Raw genomic sequence first — 17,238 nt, forward strand, 5'->3', positions numbered from 1 at the left:
ACTAGCCAGCCCATAATCCTATAGAGAACCTCTGGGATGAATGGATCGTCGAATGGGTGCGAAGAGAGATTTCCCAAAAAAGCAGAACTCAAGTGGTAGTCGCTTTGAAGGCTGAATGGCGGAAAATGTAAGAGGACATTTATGAAAAAAAAAACCTGACAGAAAGTGTTCCATGGAGACTAGCGGCTGTCATAAAGGCTAAAGGTTTCAGTACACATCATTAATTTTCCTGTAAATAAAGGTTATTTGTAGATATGCAGGTGTCCGAATATTAATGTAGGGCAGAGTAATGGCACGCGGATACCAAAAATAGTTTATAGCATAAAAAATTGCCATTTTGTTTGAAAACAAATTTATTTTATAGTTCATCAGCCACATTTAGTTATGAAAACCGTAAGAGTAATCGCGGAAAAATTATGCAGCAATAAATTTCCCGTTGGAAACTTTCAAGTACTGTATTGTCACCTTTTTTTTAAAATATCAATAAAGACTATTTACTAATTTTAATTGGGTTTTTTTTTGCCAAGCGAAAATTGTTATATTTTTGTTTAAGCTTATTTATGCTAGGCTGACTGGAAAAGGTTCGTCTTCACTGTTTTAGCATCTTGTTGGTCTCTGCTATGGAAGACCTTAACCTTCTGCAACCTTTATTTTCTTTTATCACTTTTTCTCTCAGAAATAAAACACGTTCATAAGAATTTTTATCAAATTTGACGGACTGGCAAGCTAGTACAGTTTTTTTACTGCAGCATAATGAATTAAATGGCAAAGGTATCCTATAAAAAAGGAGCCCTGTTTCTCTCTATCTTTTAATGTCAATATAAGCTATGTGGCCCCAAAACAGCATCATTATGCTATACAGCGTTCAGTCGGTATCTTATGGCGTTTAAATTCTGAAAGCACCAAATCACCTATATTCCGTCCAGTAGAATTGCCTTCAAAGTCGGGTATGGAAAGTAGAGCACACTTTTTATTTTTCTAGCTTTTCACCATAAAATGTTACGACAATGGAATACAGCGTCGCATCATTTCTGCGATCAGCTGAAAGAGAAAATGGTCAATTTTGCAAACACAGCACCAGTTCAACAGTTACAGTAGAAGCTATTTCATTCAAAATAGCTGTTGCCTTTGTCTTGAAAGAACCATATTTTCTGGCGAATTTCGATTTAGGAAACATTTTCCCAATAAGGACCAGTATGATTTGCTATAGTCATTGGAATATTATGTTTTATCAAGAATGAAGTAAACTGCAACCCAAATCAACGTTTCCAATTTCGACAAAAAAAATACAAAAAAGAAAAAAAAAAAGTGTAAGTACAGTATTTCCTCTTTCGACTATCTCCTTGACGCTCTGTTACCAATATGTTAAATAAATATAATCTTTACCGCCATCTGTGCCTTCGCGATAGTGCATTCGGCATATCACTTATCCTGTGAGCGTGGGTCGGGTTCTATGCCCACCATTAACTGAAGTTTAAAAATATTTCCCAACGTCAGAACGGGAAGAAGTTTCAAGTGTTTTTTTTAAACACCATTGCAGTTAAAGTAGCGAATAAAAACAGGGGGCTCAAGTTCGCTCACTTGCCTTCTCATCCGTACAAAGGCTATAGAAGGGGCCTAACGAGTGATCTTGAGCCGCCCGTTGTTTTCCTCCTTGGTAGAATCAGTATTAGGTGAGGTAGTGTGGTGTGTGTGCGCGCGCGCCTTAGCTTTTAAGCGGCATTGTATATCTATGCTTTCTCTATGTCGGCAGGTTAGCAATCTTAATTAGGATTATTGTCTATAGGGTGCGTAAAGCGAAAGACAAGTGAGAAGTCTCACAAAGGCTTTTTTTTTATTTATTTAAGCAATATAATTATACATTAATTTTGTCCAAATAACAGGGCGACCAGAAAGTAACAAGAAAGTTCCCTGCGTCTCCTACTGGTGCAGTTTAGTGTGGTCATTATTTAGTAATCGCTAAATATGAAGGAAAACCAGGGCAATGTTTGAATATATTTTATTCTTTGGTGAAACGAGTTATTTATTATTTATTTATTTTTTCTAACTTCTGAATCTGTCCAAGCATTTTATTTTCGGTTTTTGCATAGGGTGAGGAAATCTGCCGAATTGATTCACAATTTACAAGTTGTGTGTTGGTGAAAGAGGTAGTTTTTTTTTTTTTTTATTACTACTAAACTTGCTAAGTAGGCAGACTTTCCGATAAGTTAGATTTTTCACTGAACAGATATCTTTCCTGATATCTGCTCACTGGCCACTTTGATGTGTAATTTTATTTATTGAAGTTATAATTTCGTGTTGTGAGTTCTCGTGTCTGGGAATAGGCTTACGACTGACCGGGTTCTTTAATCTGCTTTGCACGTTTGATTTTCAAGTGATAAATAAAAAAAAAAAAATAAACCTTTGAAAAGTAGAGTACTTCTGTGAATTTAGATTTCTAAAACGTTTAGAAAACAACATAGTTACACAATCACTCTTGAATAAATTAGACAGAATTATGTATCTAGAGAATGGCAGTAATTCATATTTACTAATTTTGATGTTTTGCATTTTACACACTTCGCAACATTAGTTTATTTCCTAATTTATTAAATACTAAAATTCGTTGCTTTCGCAAATATACACTGTATAGACAAAAGTAATTGGTAAGGGAGTACAGTATTAAGTTTAAAAATAGTAAGTATTAAGATTGGATATTTAGTTTTAATGTAAATAAGGTTAAAGTCTGAATGTATGTTTCAAGGAACCTTTAATCGATATTTAATAACGTGTCAGACCACCTATCATCGTCAGTAGATTCCAAACCAATTTTTGATAACAGGAAGGTGGTATTTTGGTCCATTCCTGATTCATCAGTAGCTGAACGTCAGTTCAGCTACTGATTGTAGAAGCGTTGGCCTGGCCTGAAGTCGACGTTCCCATTCATTCCAAAGGTGTTCAGTGTGGGGGGGGGGTTGGAGTTCTGGGTAGGTTTTGCACGTCCATGTCTTCAAACAAGTCACTACTGTCATGATGAAATAGAAAAAGAGCTCCTGCACATAACATAGCTAGAGTATAGGAAGAGTGCAACTGTCCTGAAAATGCCGCGTGGCATTCACTGTTCCAGGAACGTCTACCAATGGTTAAAGCCACGAGAAATAACTCAGGGTGGTGACAGCACCTGAGTTTGGATGACGCTCTAGTAAATAACGTTCTCCAGGAATCTACCAGATCCAAACACAGCCATCAGATTGAAAAATCATGTACCGTGGTTTGTCACTCCATAATAAAACTTTCCAACGTTACAGGAATCAATTATGATAGGCTGTGCACCAGGAAAGCAGACGTTCTGTTGCTGCTGTGGTGTTTGGTTTGTATGCTGCAGCACTTCCATACAACCCAATGCTATTGTAAGACCCCAATCTTACAAATAAAACAGAAATATTTGTTTTGCTAAAATAAATCCAGGAAGGGCGATGGAAAGGGAGTACAGTATTAAGTTTAAAAATAGTAAGTATTAAGATTGGATATTTAGTTTTAATGTAAATAAGGTTCAAGTCTGAAGAAACACTGGATTTGGGGATGGGAAAGTTATAGACGTATATGTTTAATAGCGGCTGACTAAACGGAAACAAGTAATTTCGAGTAATATAAGAGAACAAACAGGGACAGCACTATAGAAGGGGTGCCATTTGCGAACAGGCAAGAAAGGGTTGCTGAGGACAAGAACAATAGGACCGTGAAACTGGATTATGAAGTGTCTCTTTTGATCTAAGCCACCGTTAGGAAGTAAACAGGAAATGAGTAGCCGTCCAGTGTTCAAGTAAAAAGAAAACAGCGTCAGTGTGATTAATATTTGGGTAATTTCGATATATTTAGCAGAGAAGGTGTGAACACGAAACTGAGTGTTTCGAAGGTGACCGGCAAACATGAAATGGTCATACTGCCTTTTGAAAAAAAAAAATTCTAGAGAAGGGTTGGGTTTATGCGCTAGGGAGACGGCTGTGGTGAAATGTTTTAGCAAATAGGAAAGAATAAAAAATTAACTAGAGTATGAGGATTGGTTGCGAGTCCTTGGGGGAAAAAGAAAAGTTCGGGGGGAGTAATTAAGCAAGTGTCCACTCTGTATCTGACTTCTCTGTGGTATAAGGGGAGAAAGTCGTGAGTTTGCGGGTTGAAATGGAAGAAGTAGATTTTCTGGTGGTTGGAGTTCACATCTCGTGGTTGCAAGATGAAGAAGAAAAAGAAGAAAAAATGGGTGAGAGAAAGGGGTAGTGAGGCGTAGAGGATGCGAGTACGTGCGGACTGAAAGCGATGATGTTTTTTGGAAGTATGGAAGAGTGGGAAACGTGCGTCGAAAATTTAAGGTTAAGGTAAACAAGAAGAGAAAGAAAGCCTTGTCCGGCATCGGAAGGCAGTGATAGGATGATCGGCATCCCTGGCAACGTAATTGCAAGCTGGACCTCCGAAGTTATGTCGTGTAAGGAACTACACTTGTGTCTAGGTTGAGAAATGGCAGGTTGTGTAGATATGTGAGCTAAGAAGAGAAAGAAAGCCTTGTCCGGCATCGGAAGGCAGTGATAAGGTGATCCGAGTCCCTGGATCACCTTAGCAACGTAATCGCAAGCTGTATCTCCGAAGTTTTGTCGTGTAAAAGCTTACACTTGTGTCTAGGGTCTCCGGCCATTGAGAAATGGCTAATTGTGCAGATATGTGAGCTAAGAAAGAAAAGAAAAAAAAAATCAGAGCGCCCAAGAAAGGGACTTAAGTCTCTCTGCTACGAAGGAAGCCTGAGTGCAAGGGAATTGAAAGTAGCGGCTATTTCGGAACGAAAGTCTGTTCCTGTTTTTTCTATTGAACCCCGAACTCATGGACTCAAATCTAAACTCTGTAAGAAATTGATTGATAGTCCTTTCTAAAGAAAATTCAATTTGAAATAGGCAAGTTAGTTACTAAGGTTGAGATAAATAGGCAAGTTAGTTAAAGGTTGAGATAAACAGGCAAGTTAGTTACTAAGGTTGAGATAAATAGGCACGTTAGTTACTAAGGTTGAGATAAATAGGCAAGTTAGTTACTAAGGTTGAGATAAATAGGCAAGTTAGTTACTAAAGTTGAGATAAATAGGCAAGTTAGTTACTAAGGTTGAGATAAATTGCTATGAATGTTAATGATTATGAAATAACGTAAAGGTGATACAGGGGTAATAAAAAGAGAGAAATAGTATAAAAGAATTAATAAAGAAATATAATCATAGGGGTAGTAAGTCGAGGATATGTTAACATGTATCATTAATTTAGACAAGGTGTCGACAAATGATAACCTGACAGATTCTGTTTGTAGAGAAAGTAATCTTATTTATTTAGAAACCTCTTGAATAAAGGGAGTAACTAAGGTGAATGAGTGATCTGTAGTGAATATTACTGCTGTAAGAGGATACTAGTTGTAATACATTTCACGTACTAAAAGCTAAGAGATCTAACAAAATAATAAGAGTTGTAATGGGTATTACTGATGTAAATGATAAAAACTGGTAATGTAAGAGAATGATTGGATATTCATTGATGATTCATAATATGTAAGATACAATTGATACAAAGTAAAGTGGATAATTTGTAACGGAAAAGGAACGACCCCAAGCATTAGTCCTGAGGGAGAGATAGTGTATTGTATTATAGTATGGTTTATATATACAGAAATTGATATGCATATATGTAGTTTGTTTTTTTTTATGTAAATGTATATAAATGTTCATTAAAGGTTTGTAAATTTTTTGTAAAAAATGTTTCTTTAATGTTCTACTAACACCGGCTTTACACACCCTAGAATCTAGAATTTTCTGTGAATTGCAGTTAGATTTGAGTTTTGTGGGCTGTTTCAGACCTCAGTAGGGTGGAGGTCGGTCTGGAGAAAAAGGGAAGCAAAAACAGAACCCCACACTATGCAGCTCCCCTACTTATCATCCTTATAATAAGGTCAATTCCGGTGACTTTGCTGAACCCCTAGTTGCCAGTGGTTCAGGAAGGGCGACAGAATCTATGTGCTAGCGATGGTAAGTGAAAGAGTGACTCGATCCAGTAACTCAAGTCATTGAGCAGAGCAGTAGCTACTTAATTGTCATTGCATCTATATATCTGTGCTCCAGTTACAACAAAACTCAGATTCACCTATCATCCTTAGCTTAAAAATAAACTAACACATCGAACTCGATTATTTGTTAAGAATTCAATCGACTGCATTATTTTGTTCCAATAGAAAACCCCAGGGTGAAGCAGAACTATATTTAAATAACAGTTGCTTATATTTGGTTGAAAGAATAAAATCTTTTATTCCAGGCTTTTCGAATTAGTCCACAGATTTTGCATAATTGCAAGTTCAATTCCAAGTGATGGAATTTTCTCGGAGGAGGTGCAGACGGTCACTGAGAAGAGTAGCTGGTAAACAAAGTGGTAAAGTGTCTAAAATCATGTTTCTTAATTCGAATCTAAAATGAAATGTATAATTTTTTTTAAAAAAAATGTGTACTTTTTTTTGCTTGTGGTCTACATTGAGTGGACAGAAATCATGGGATACCTACCTAGTAACAGATGGCTTTCTGTGAATGCAGCTGCAGATAGAAACAAAGGCAATAAAAATGATTTCTAAACACGAGTCGTACAGCTCTTTCTACATTCAATGCCAGCAAACAGACTTTGATGAATTACTGAAGGACCACTGTTGGCCTGTGGGAACTATCATTCGGCCTTTCTATGGACGATCCCCTGTTCCTGACCCTAGGTTACCAGCTAGTGACTTAGCTATCGAAACAAGTGAGCATGAATGACAATCCGTGCGTTTTTCAGATATTCAGGAATCTCTACAGGAAATAACGTCTACAAATGATTCATCTGTCTCTTCAAGCCTACCAGAATTTGAATGACACTAACTCTTGTGAAAACATCTTTCTACCCTGTCACTTGCCAACAATTAAGTCAAACAACTTATGCCTTACTTCAGCATCAAAAGATGCAATTACTGTATTCTATATGAACGCACGCAGTCTGGTAAAACATAATGATGAAATCCTCGCTCAACTGACATCATGGAATCTGCATCCAGACCTGATGGTTTTTACTGAGACCTGGTTCTCTCCTCAGGTTTCAATCCAAATTCCAGACTATTCTCTTTTTAAAAGTTGCAGAGGTGATTCAAAAGGTGGTGGAGTTGCTATTTATGTTCATAGTCATCTGCGATGCTCTGCCTTTCCTATCTCAAATCTGCCTGATCAAGCTTGTGAACTCACTTTTATTCGCATTGCCTCTTTAGTGATCGGGTGTCTATACCGACCTCCCTCAGCTTCAGTTAACAGCTTCCTTCTAACTCTTGACAACACTCTATCTCATTTCACAAGCAAATCTCTAAGCCTACTGATTGGTGACTTTAATATTAACAGTCTTCAAAGCTCTTCCTCTCAGGTGCAAGACCTCCTAGATGTCATTACTTCAAATGGTTTCTCTGTTCTTACTGATGGAGATATCCCGACTAGAATGGGAGAGTCCCACCGTTCCCTTCTTGACTTCGCAATTGGGGAATGCTCTCTCACGTATGCAATACTTGATACAACTATTTCGAATCATCGTCCCATCTTAATGGTAATCGAAAATGAAATAAATGAAGCAGAGATCATGCACACTTTCAAATCTGTCACATCAGACGCTCTCAATCAGCTTTGTCACGACCTGCAGCAGTCAACGTGGGATGGAGTGCTTGCTACAAGTGATCCCGAAATTGCAACTAACTGCTTTTTTAAGCATATCCTAAATAGCTATGAAAAATACGTGTCATATATCAGGAGCCCAGGGAATAAAAAGGCCACCAGGACAAGAGGGAAAATATGCTCGTTCATCTCAAATAAGATTTGTAATATGTTAAAGAAAAGAGACAACCTTGCAAGAACTGCTAGAGCAACAGGAATCGAGGTAGATAAAATTAAATACACAACGTACAGAAACAAAGTCACTGACTGCATTTGGTCAGAGAAAAGAAAATACTATAGTTCTCAACTTACAGGTGTTCTCAACTTAACAAGCAAGAAAAAATGGACAGTTTTGAACAAACTATTACCGGGAAGGAAACTGAAATCACGGAGCTACGTTGGAGATGTAGTTGAAAACGAAGTACTCATTTCAGATGACGAGCTAAAAGCTACTGCCTTCTGTAACCACTTTATTTCAAGTGTGAATAACCTCTTTCAACACGAACTTGGACTTCAGAGACAATGAAATAAGAGAATCTGCCAAGTACTCAATCAGAAACTCTGTTTTTCTCGTTCCTCTCTCCGATCAAGAGATTTTAGAGGCAGGGAATCAATTGAAAGAAAAGGGAGCCCCTGGCTTTGATGAAATATCTCCGTCTCTGCTGGAAAAGGTCCTTAGTTCAATTCTTACGCCACTGAAGTATATATTAAATCTCTCCTTTCAATCTGGAAATTCCCTTCTCAATTCAAAAAAGCAATAATCATCCCTGTTCCAAAGGGAAACCGTTGTAACTCCATCAGCAACTTTCGCCAGTAGCTCTACTCTCAGTTTTTGCAAAATTATTCGAAAAAATTCTTCATAGCAGACTCATGGGTTTTCTTGAAGAAAATCAGCTCATCCATCAACAACAGTATGCTTATCGCTCTAAAAGATCCACTGATCTTGCAAGTGTTGACTTCTGCTGAAGGATCATTGATAGTCTTGAAAAGGGTCATTATGCTATAACACTGTTTCTTGACTTATCTAAAGCATTTGATTGCATAAACCATAATATTCTACTTAACAAATCATACTCCGACATCTATTATTTCTCCAGGGGAGTACATGAAGGCTCACTTCTTGGACCTATCCTATTTGTTCTTTACATCGATGAATTTCTCTCTCTTCTTCCATCTTCTCACCTAGTAGCGTATGCCGATGATATTCTCATCCTAATCACAGATAAAGACCCTAATGAGCTTCAATTGAAAATCTCTGCTTTGCTTTCTGTGATGCATAATTGGCTTCAAAAGAATCAGCTTATACTGAATCCAGAAAAATCAAAATATATGGTGTTTAGAACGAAAAACAAACCACTAAATATTGATTTAGACGTAACATACAAAGAAGAACAACTTGAAAGGGTGAATGAAACCAATTTTCTCGCAATTTGGCTAGATGACAAGCTAAGTTGGGCAAAACAAATGATAACCCTACGAAAGAAAACTTCGTCACTAGCGGGAACACTCGCCAGGGTCTGGGTGTCTCCTTCTCTTCTTAGACAAGTATTCCTTTCTTTAATTCACCCGCACCTCACCTATGGACTCATCTCATGGGGTACCACCAGCCAAGAAAACCTTGCGAGGATCAACTCCATTCTCAATCGATGCGTTCGTTCAATTTTGGGCCTTCCCTGGTTAACGCATCGGTTAGTTCGAGATTCAAGGAAGTGAGACTCCAACGCATCTACCAGCTATTGCAGAAAACTGAGGCGATCCTTGTTTACAATGTTATGAAGACAGCAGACTTTCCCCCTCTCTTCAGATCCTTTTTCATAACCACAGAAGCAGAAATGTCATACAATCTAAGAAATGAAGCCTACCCGAAGATTCTGCTTTTCAGAAAAGCCATAGGCCAGAAAAGTATAAAATACAGAGGTGCTAAAACCTGGAACAAACTTCCTGCAAAAATCAAAATGTCACTTCACTAAATCAATTCAAGAAACTACTAATTGAACACATCACAAGGGATGTCTGATTCAAATTACCTTCCACTCAACGCCTGGATTTTAAAAACACCAACATGGAAATAATGTACAAATGTTAAAGGAAACAGTTGGCAAATAGTTTGTAAATTTCTGTGCATGTATCTCATCATTTTTCTTTTCTCTCCTCATTTAATTGTAAAAATGTTCACAATGATGTTATAAGTAGTAATGCTTTTCGAAGTCTTCTCTAAAGAAATGTACAAAAAACTCTAATTTATTTATGAATTTCCTGTTGAACATTACCTATACAATTTCAGAACTGCACATTTTTCAATTGTATATTTGTATATTCATCATTTTTTAAGGGAACACCCCCTAAAAGGCCACTGGCTTATTTGTTCTCCCTCCCTTTTTGCTGTTACCTCCCAAAAAAGGTGTAACATAAAATAGGTATAAATAAATTATTATTATTATTTCGTCCGGAAAAGGACAGTCACCCGGCATGGCATTGAGTCGACTAGTTTACGAAAAAGTTCCACAGGTATTTCCGACCATGCTTGCTGCACCGCTGTCCATAATTCCCTCACATTCCTAGGTGGAGGATCCAAAGCTCGAACGGACCTTTCCACAGCATCCCAAAGTTGCTCCACAGGGTTCATGTCCGGTGAACGGGGAGGCCATTCCATGGTGGTAAAATCTGCGGAATGCTCTTCGAACCATGTTCTAGTGTTACCATGGCTCTGTGGGGAGGCGCACTGTCCTGCTGGAAGAGTCCATTGCCCTGTGAGTGCATGATGATCATGAAGAGATGCAGATGGTCTGCAAGGATTGAAACATAACCTGGACCGTTCAGAGATGCGTCTAAACATACCAGAGGTTCCAACACGTGCCAGTTGAACACGCCTCAGACCATTATCGACCGTCCACCTGCCTGAACAGTTCCTTGTTCACATCAAAGGAGCATAGCTTCGTGCGGTTTCCGCCAGATATTCCGTCCGCTCGAAATAACTGGAAACGGGACTCATCAAACCAGGAGACCCGCCTCGAATCATCCAAGGTCCAGTGCCAATGTTCTTTCGCCCAGTTGAGGAATAGTCCTGTGTCGTGGTGTTAGCAATGGAACTCTGGTGGGTCGGCGGCTCCCATAACCTACTGCGGCTGAATGATTGCCCGATGATTGTGGTGAAGCCGTTTCTGAAAGAACCTCCCTCGTTCAAGTCACCGGTGATTTGTGCCACTGTCGCTCTCCGGTTGACTGAAACAATGCGAGACAGACGTCGACTGCGTTCATTCACCAACTTTCTCTGCCCACAGTGCTGTCCACGATGAGATGTTATTCAGGAATTTTTTTTTTTAAATTAATTTTTAATTTATCTTAATTTCAAACTTAGTTTTTCTTATTGTATCAACAACAAGGCAATCAAAAAAGTTAGTACAGCCAAAAATTTAGGTATCTTTATAATCTTTATTAAAGAATCATTTTCCTTTCATGTTCATGTCTCAAACATTGTGAAGGGAGCTAACAAAACACTAGGTTTCCTGAAAAGAATTAACCGAGACTTCAATCAATTGGCACTTTTGATCTTTCTCTACAAAATTTATGTTAGGCCAGCCCTAGAATTTGCCTCACAGGCCTGGTCCCCACATGCAGCTTACCAAAAATTAGAAATTGAAAATATTCAAAAAAAGAGCAAAATAGTACGTTTGCTTTAAAATTGGCCTTGAATACAATGAGAAATCTTACCAAGAGTGGTGTGTATTCTTTGGACTTGAAACGCTGGAAGAAAGAAGAGTTAAGGCCGACTTACTACTTTTTAACCAGCTGTTAAACGGTACCATGAATTGCCCTCATCTCGTCTCACAAATAAACTTCAATGCACTGACAAGAGCTTTAAGAAACCATCCTATGCGAGAACAAATTATGGATACTACAACTTCTATAACAGGACTGCAAGATCAATCAACAAAGCAAATCTGGAGATATTTGACACCCCTAGACACTTCAAGAAGCAACTGAAATTGCTAACCTCATCCGTTACCTGAACCTTAAAATTGACTCTTCTTGCAAGTTCTAAGACTGATTGTGTAATGTGTTTGAAGAAATATCAGTGCTCTGCCTTACTCCTACCTGTTCACTTAAATCTGACTGCTCCGTCCTATTTTTATTTATTTATTTTTATATGTAAATTTCAATTTACTGTTTTGTGTTCACTAATGTACATGTACTTTTCTCTTCACTTTGGAAATTTATACTACAAGCTTCTCCTTTGAAGCTGTGTAATAATGCTTTGTAGCTGCACCCTCAGGCAGATACAATTATTATTGTTATTAATCTGACTGATGTCAGATTAATAACAATAATAATAAATGGCGTATTCCCGATACACTATTGATACTGTCGAACGTGAATAGTGCAATTTCTGTATCATCTCTGCGATAAAGTAAAGCGGAGATGATACCTCGTTGAAGTCAGCGGTGATTTGTGCCACTGTCGCTCTCCGGTTGGCTGAAACAATGCAAAACAGACGTCGACGGCCACGTTCATCCTCCACCTTTCTCCGTCCACAGCCCTGTCCACGATGAGATGTTATTCAGGAAATGGCGTATTCCCGATACATTGATACTGTCGAACGGGGATAGTGCAATTTCTGTACCACCTCCGCGATAGAGTAACCCATGCGTCAGGCACCCACTATCATCCCTCTTTCAAAGTAGGTTAACTCACGACGTTTATCCATACTAACATCGAATTACTGTCTACGTGAATGCAGTGTACCTAAACCTGCCAAACGGTGGGTTCGTCCACTAGCGAGAGGGGTGACAGCGTCACGTTGCCCAGACACCAGGTATCCCGTGAATTCTCTCCTTTCAGTGTATTGCCTCTCATTGAAATGTATTGCATTTCTATGATAGCTTTGTAGCCGAGTGGTCAGGAGCGGGAGTGCAGTAACACACGCTCTTTGAGTAAACCGGGGTTCAAGCCCCTCACTGCTAAATATGGTCGATCTGCCAACCCGCACTGGACCAGCGTGGCAGATTATGGTCCAATTCCCTTTAACATGAATTGTTGAGGAGACTTCCATCCTGCAGTGGGTTGATAATGGCTGCAGTTTACTTTTTTTTTGTAATTTAAAGTGTAATTTTATTCTTTTTTTTTATTTTATTTCTTCATGTATTAATTACAACGTACGAAGAAAAAGAATGCAAAGTTTAGGATTTTTCCCGCACTGTGTGGACAATAAACTAATTAAATAAATGTGAAATAACATTTATTTAATTAGTTTATTTTATTTTTTGTGAACCTATAAAAAATAAATTTAAATTTTCGGATAATGACAAAGTGAACAACGTTTCTTGATTCGAAAAATATTGAAATAAAATATGTAATCAAAACATAGATAGGCAGAGCTGATCTGTGGGAGGAGGAGATGTACAATTACGCACTATTTATTTGTAATATTAATTTAAATATAATATTATTTGTAATAATATTATATTTAAAGTCTTCGTGAAGATATTATTGGATATTTTATTTTTCTTTACTGTTATTCCATCTCTCAAAAAAATTAAGGCGGAAGCCTTTGGGAATACCTAACTGGCTAAAAGAGCAGTACATAACCAAGAGAAAAAATGTAGAGGTTAGCATTAATGATGGGCGCAAGCGATTGAAATGGATTACCAAATGATGATTCTTTTGTATCCTGATCTATCAAAAAATCGTTAGACAGGTTTCAAATCGGCTAACAGAATAAATAGAACTCTCTAAGAAATGCGACAATTACCTATTCGTTCGACTCTTCCAAAAACAACAAAATTGTTCAATAACTTTCTTTTGATTTTGCTCATTAATAGTTGATGTACATAGTGAACCTGTAGTAAACCTATTATTTAGGTAATATCTAGACCGATACACACACACAAGCTTTCCTCATCCCAATAAATTCATTGGTATCAGCCCAATATGGACATCCAATGACTCGAATCAGTGACTGAGTTAAATTCTCCACTTTGATCCTTGAGTCTTGTCACAGGCATTCTCTCAGGTATGACAAGCTAGAGCTTGCTACCTGGGAGTCGAAAACGCTGATGGAACTGATATTTAGGTGACACTTGTGAGTCAAATGAAAGCTGGTCGTTCTGTGACAACCAAGCCTCTGCTTGCATCTTCGCGAGGTGTGGTGTCCATACCACACAATACTAGATGACAGATGACTCCCATTAACTAGTGCAATACGACCACTTTGCTAAGAGGCTCGAAGTGGCAAAACCCATGTTTAGTCTCCAGAACAAAGCTCCGGCCATCCTCAATCGCTTCCATCATGCAGTATAATTGAAACCTTTTGAGGTTATGATGGCTATAATGGCGTAATCCAATCTTCCTTACATTTCGTGGGTACAGCTCTAAAAAGTGTTCACAGCCCAGTTGCTAGATATCCACTGGACCGAACCTATTAGTACTTCTCTAGGAGACATCTGGATTAGCTAGTGTTTAATCTCGCTACCTCTATTCTGCCAGATAGTAACTGGAGGGGAAATCAGAGTAGTGTGTATGCGGGGAAGCGCACGTCGAGGCCACGTTATGTCAAGAATTTAGGTATATTCGTGCTGCACGTACGCCATATTCAAAAATTTAATTACTTCATATAATACGTGCCTCCTCTACTTTTTCTATACTCCTGAATACATCAAGAATAGTCAAATAATAGATCGCACTTAACTATGAAAGGATATAACCTCTCAAAAACGTCCTCAATTATTTCACAAACGTACGTGGTCTCAGTTACAGTCTCAATGTAACTAAGACCACTTGGCAAATTGCAGATGGAAATGTCCATTTCCATCTGCAATTTGCCAAGCCCCACTTACTTTTTCTCACAGAATCTCAATTATCGGTTGCTAAGTACTGGTCTTCTAAGAGTCCTGCAGTCTTTATTTTTTAATTTCTGTGGCCTACCCGAAGATTTCGTGGCTGTAATAGCATCAAGATGTCACCATCATGTGATTATGCAACTACGAGAGATGTTATAGTTTTGCTGCAATTTGCAGGAACAGACTGAATGCTAATATGGCATCCTATGAAAATCTCCATTTGAAATCGTAAATCTCGACCCAAATAAAGCAGCCCTGTATATCACTGAGCTGCTTTATTTTTGCGTTCATTTTTTCCGAATCCCGGGAATGCCCCGATACTTTTGACAATATATGCCAACACATATATCAAAAATTATTGAAACAGGTTATAAAAACTGTTTGGGGAGGTGGGGTTCCCATGAAAAAAAAAAAAGGAAGCAGGCGTGACAGCATCACCAATCTTATTTTTAAATTGACATTGACGACCAGGACATGTATAAAACTTGCACTGGTATGTCACTGTAGTTTGACCATTTGGCATACCCTCTTTTTTGGTTGAGTCTTATATTTCCAAAGAAAATTCTTTTCGTTATTTGACTTCATTTGATACAATTTGAATTCGGAATTCTTATGGGTAAAAAAAAAACAAAAAAAAAAAACTAAAATTATTAAACATAGAAAAATGAATAAATAGTATGCTCATGGCATTTTAAAAAAAATGCGGCTATGATATGAGTTATGAAGATCAGCAACCGCTCATGCCCGCCGCTGAGAAGAGACATCTAGTACTACATCCAGTGATGCTTTAAGGTTAAGTTAGGAGAATGTGCGCAAATTGTCCAAACACGTTTGTTACAATGAAAGTTCCAAACTATGTGTGGAACATATGGGAGAAATTGTGCGAGAGGATTTCGAAAGGATGGTCCGCTGATTTCACTAATTTCTGTAAGTCCCTGCAATACGGATGGTGAAAATTCATCTCCTTATAAGAGTTCAGCTGCAAACTGGCAATCTCTAAATGCAGTTGTAGTGCCATCTATGGTACAAACTGTAAACTTCATGATACAATACATTGCGTATACAACTGGATGATAAACGCTGCATACAATATGATGTGGTATGTTTACATCCAGTTGTGAGGAGTTTTTTTTTTAGCTTAATGCTGATTTATGTCTTAGACTATAATATTTGAGATACTGGCTTAACAAACGCCTACTTTTAACCAACTTTAAATAAATAACTATTTTTTTCTGTTTATACTGTTGGATGGTCATTTAAATGCAGCTTTTGTTCTCTTTTGATCAAATTGAAAAAAAAAAAAAAAAAAGAAAACCATTTCCTTAAAGTAAACATGATTGGCACTTTTTTTTTTTTTTGGTGAAGGTTAAGTGGAATGAATATAAAGGACCGGACTGGAGTGACATAGAAGACACCCCAATCACAAAACTACAATACTGGCAGGTAGGAGTCTAGTCTACACAAGCCGGGAATTGTGCTAGGCCGAACAAAACTGGTGAAATTCAGATTCCAGTTGGTTTGGGCTTGGTTGAGATCACATTAATCAAATATTATTACAAAATATTGGACTTCTAAAATTTCACTGGTTTGGAAACATAATCTCTTGATGTTTCCTGTTAATAATAATGCGTTCCCCCGTATATAATTAATGTTACATTCTTAGCATCAGACTCTATTTAGCAAGTTACTGAGATAGTTACATAACGCGAGTGAAATGAGAATTATCTGGAAAAGATTAATGAGGTGGATGAAACAGTGGAATGTACTAAAATTATATTTTAAAGGGCATGCATTAAATCATTATTCATGTTGTTTAACTCTCTAATAATAAATATTCACTTTTATTAAGTAATTTTGAATAATCGATTTTTCAAATTGATGCCGAGAAGAAATGCTGTTTACCTTGAATCAAATTCAGTAAATGATACTATTACCTGAATATATATATTCAGGAAAGACAACTAATTAACATTTATTAAATGGTTACTTATGATCTTCAAACCTAAATTTAAACTCCCAGAACAGCGGCTATAAATCGCAATACCTGGCAATTGACAGATCGAATAGTCCTAGAAACTGCTTCAAAGAAGTTTGGTACATCATATTCACTATGGTCATTTCGACAATCAGAAAATATAAGGTGCTCCCTCTTGTGGCAACTGGACGAAATTCTTCGCGCGCCTCATTAATCTTCTGCTGAGTTTTGGCTGCTATCTGAAGTTTCTGGCTGACGTGTTGGGCAGTGGATTTCGTATCTTGGAGCACAATAATAAGATCTTCATCATCTACCAACGATCCCTGAAAAGAAACATAAATAGGATGCTAGGAGTTTTGTTGATTGAGTTCATTCAGCTTGCTTTTTTTAGCAATGAATTCACTTTGACCGCAAGGAAATGCTGCTATCGATTACATGCGTCATTACGTAATCGTGAAAGGAATTTTCGGTGAAAGATTCACTTTCCCAAAAGTTTTCTTTTTTTTTTTTTTTTTTTTTTGAAAGGCAGGGTTAAATTCATAAGCTACTTAATGGTATGGGACAATTTTCGACATTCAATAAAAAAGAAGCAGCATAATAGATGCCTACCTTATTATATAACTTATTCGAGATAAATATTGTACATGATAGTAAAATATTAATGAAAAAGCCATTATAGCATTAATGTGTCAAAGAGCAATAATACACAATATGGC

The 17,238-nt window shown here is 37.6% G+C and overlaps 1 protein-coding gene across 1 annotated transcript in view; it reads right to left on the reverse strand.

The window, feature by feature from the left end:
* Nucleotides 1-17,238, reverse strand: part of Dhc1 (dynein axonemal heavy chain 1) — a 620,756-nt gene that overhangs the window by 82,145 nt on the left and 521,373 nt on the right. Inside the window, exon 63 of the mRNA XM_090390121.1 lies at nt 16,592-16,845. Coding sequence (XP_090246247.1) covers nt 16,592-16,845 — 254 coding nt within the window. The remainder of the gene's footprint in view (nt 1-16,591; nt 16,846-17,238) is intronic.

This window comes from Mastigoproctus giganteus, chromosome 2 (assembly GCF_048544385.1).
Source record: "Mastigoproctus giganteus isolate SK-2022 chromosome 2, ASM4854438v1, whole genome shotgun sequence".
Taxonomy (NCBI): domain Eukaryota; kingdom Metazoa; phylum Arthropoda; class Arachnida; order Uropygi; family Thelyphonidae; genus Mastigoproctus; species Mastigoproctus giganteus.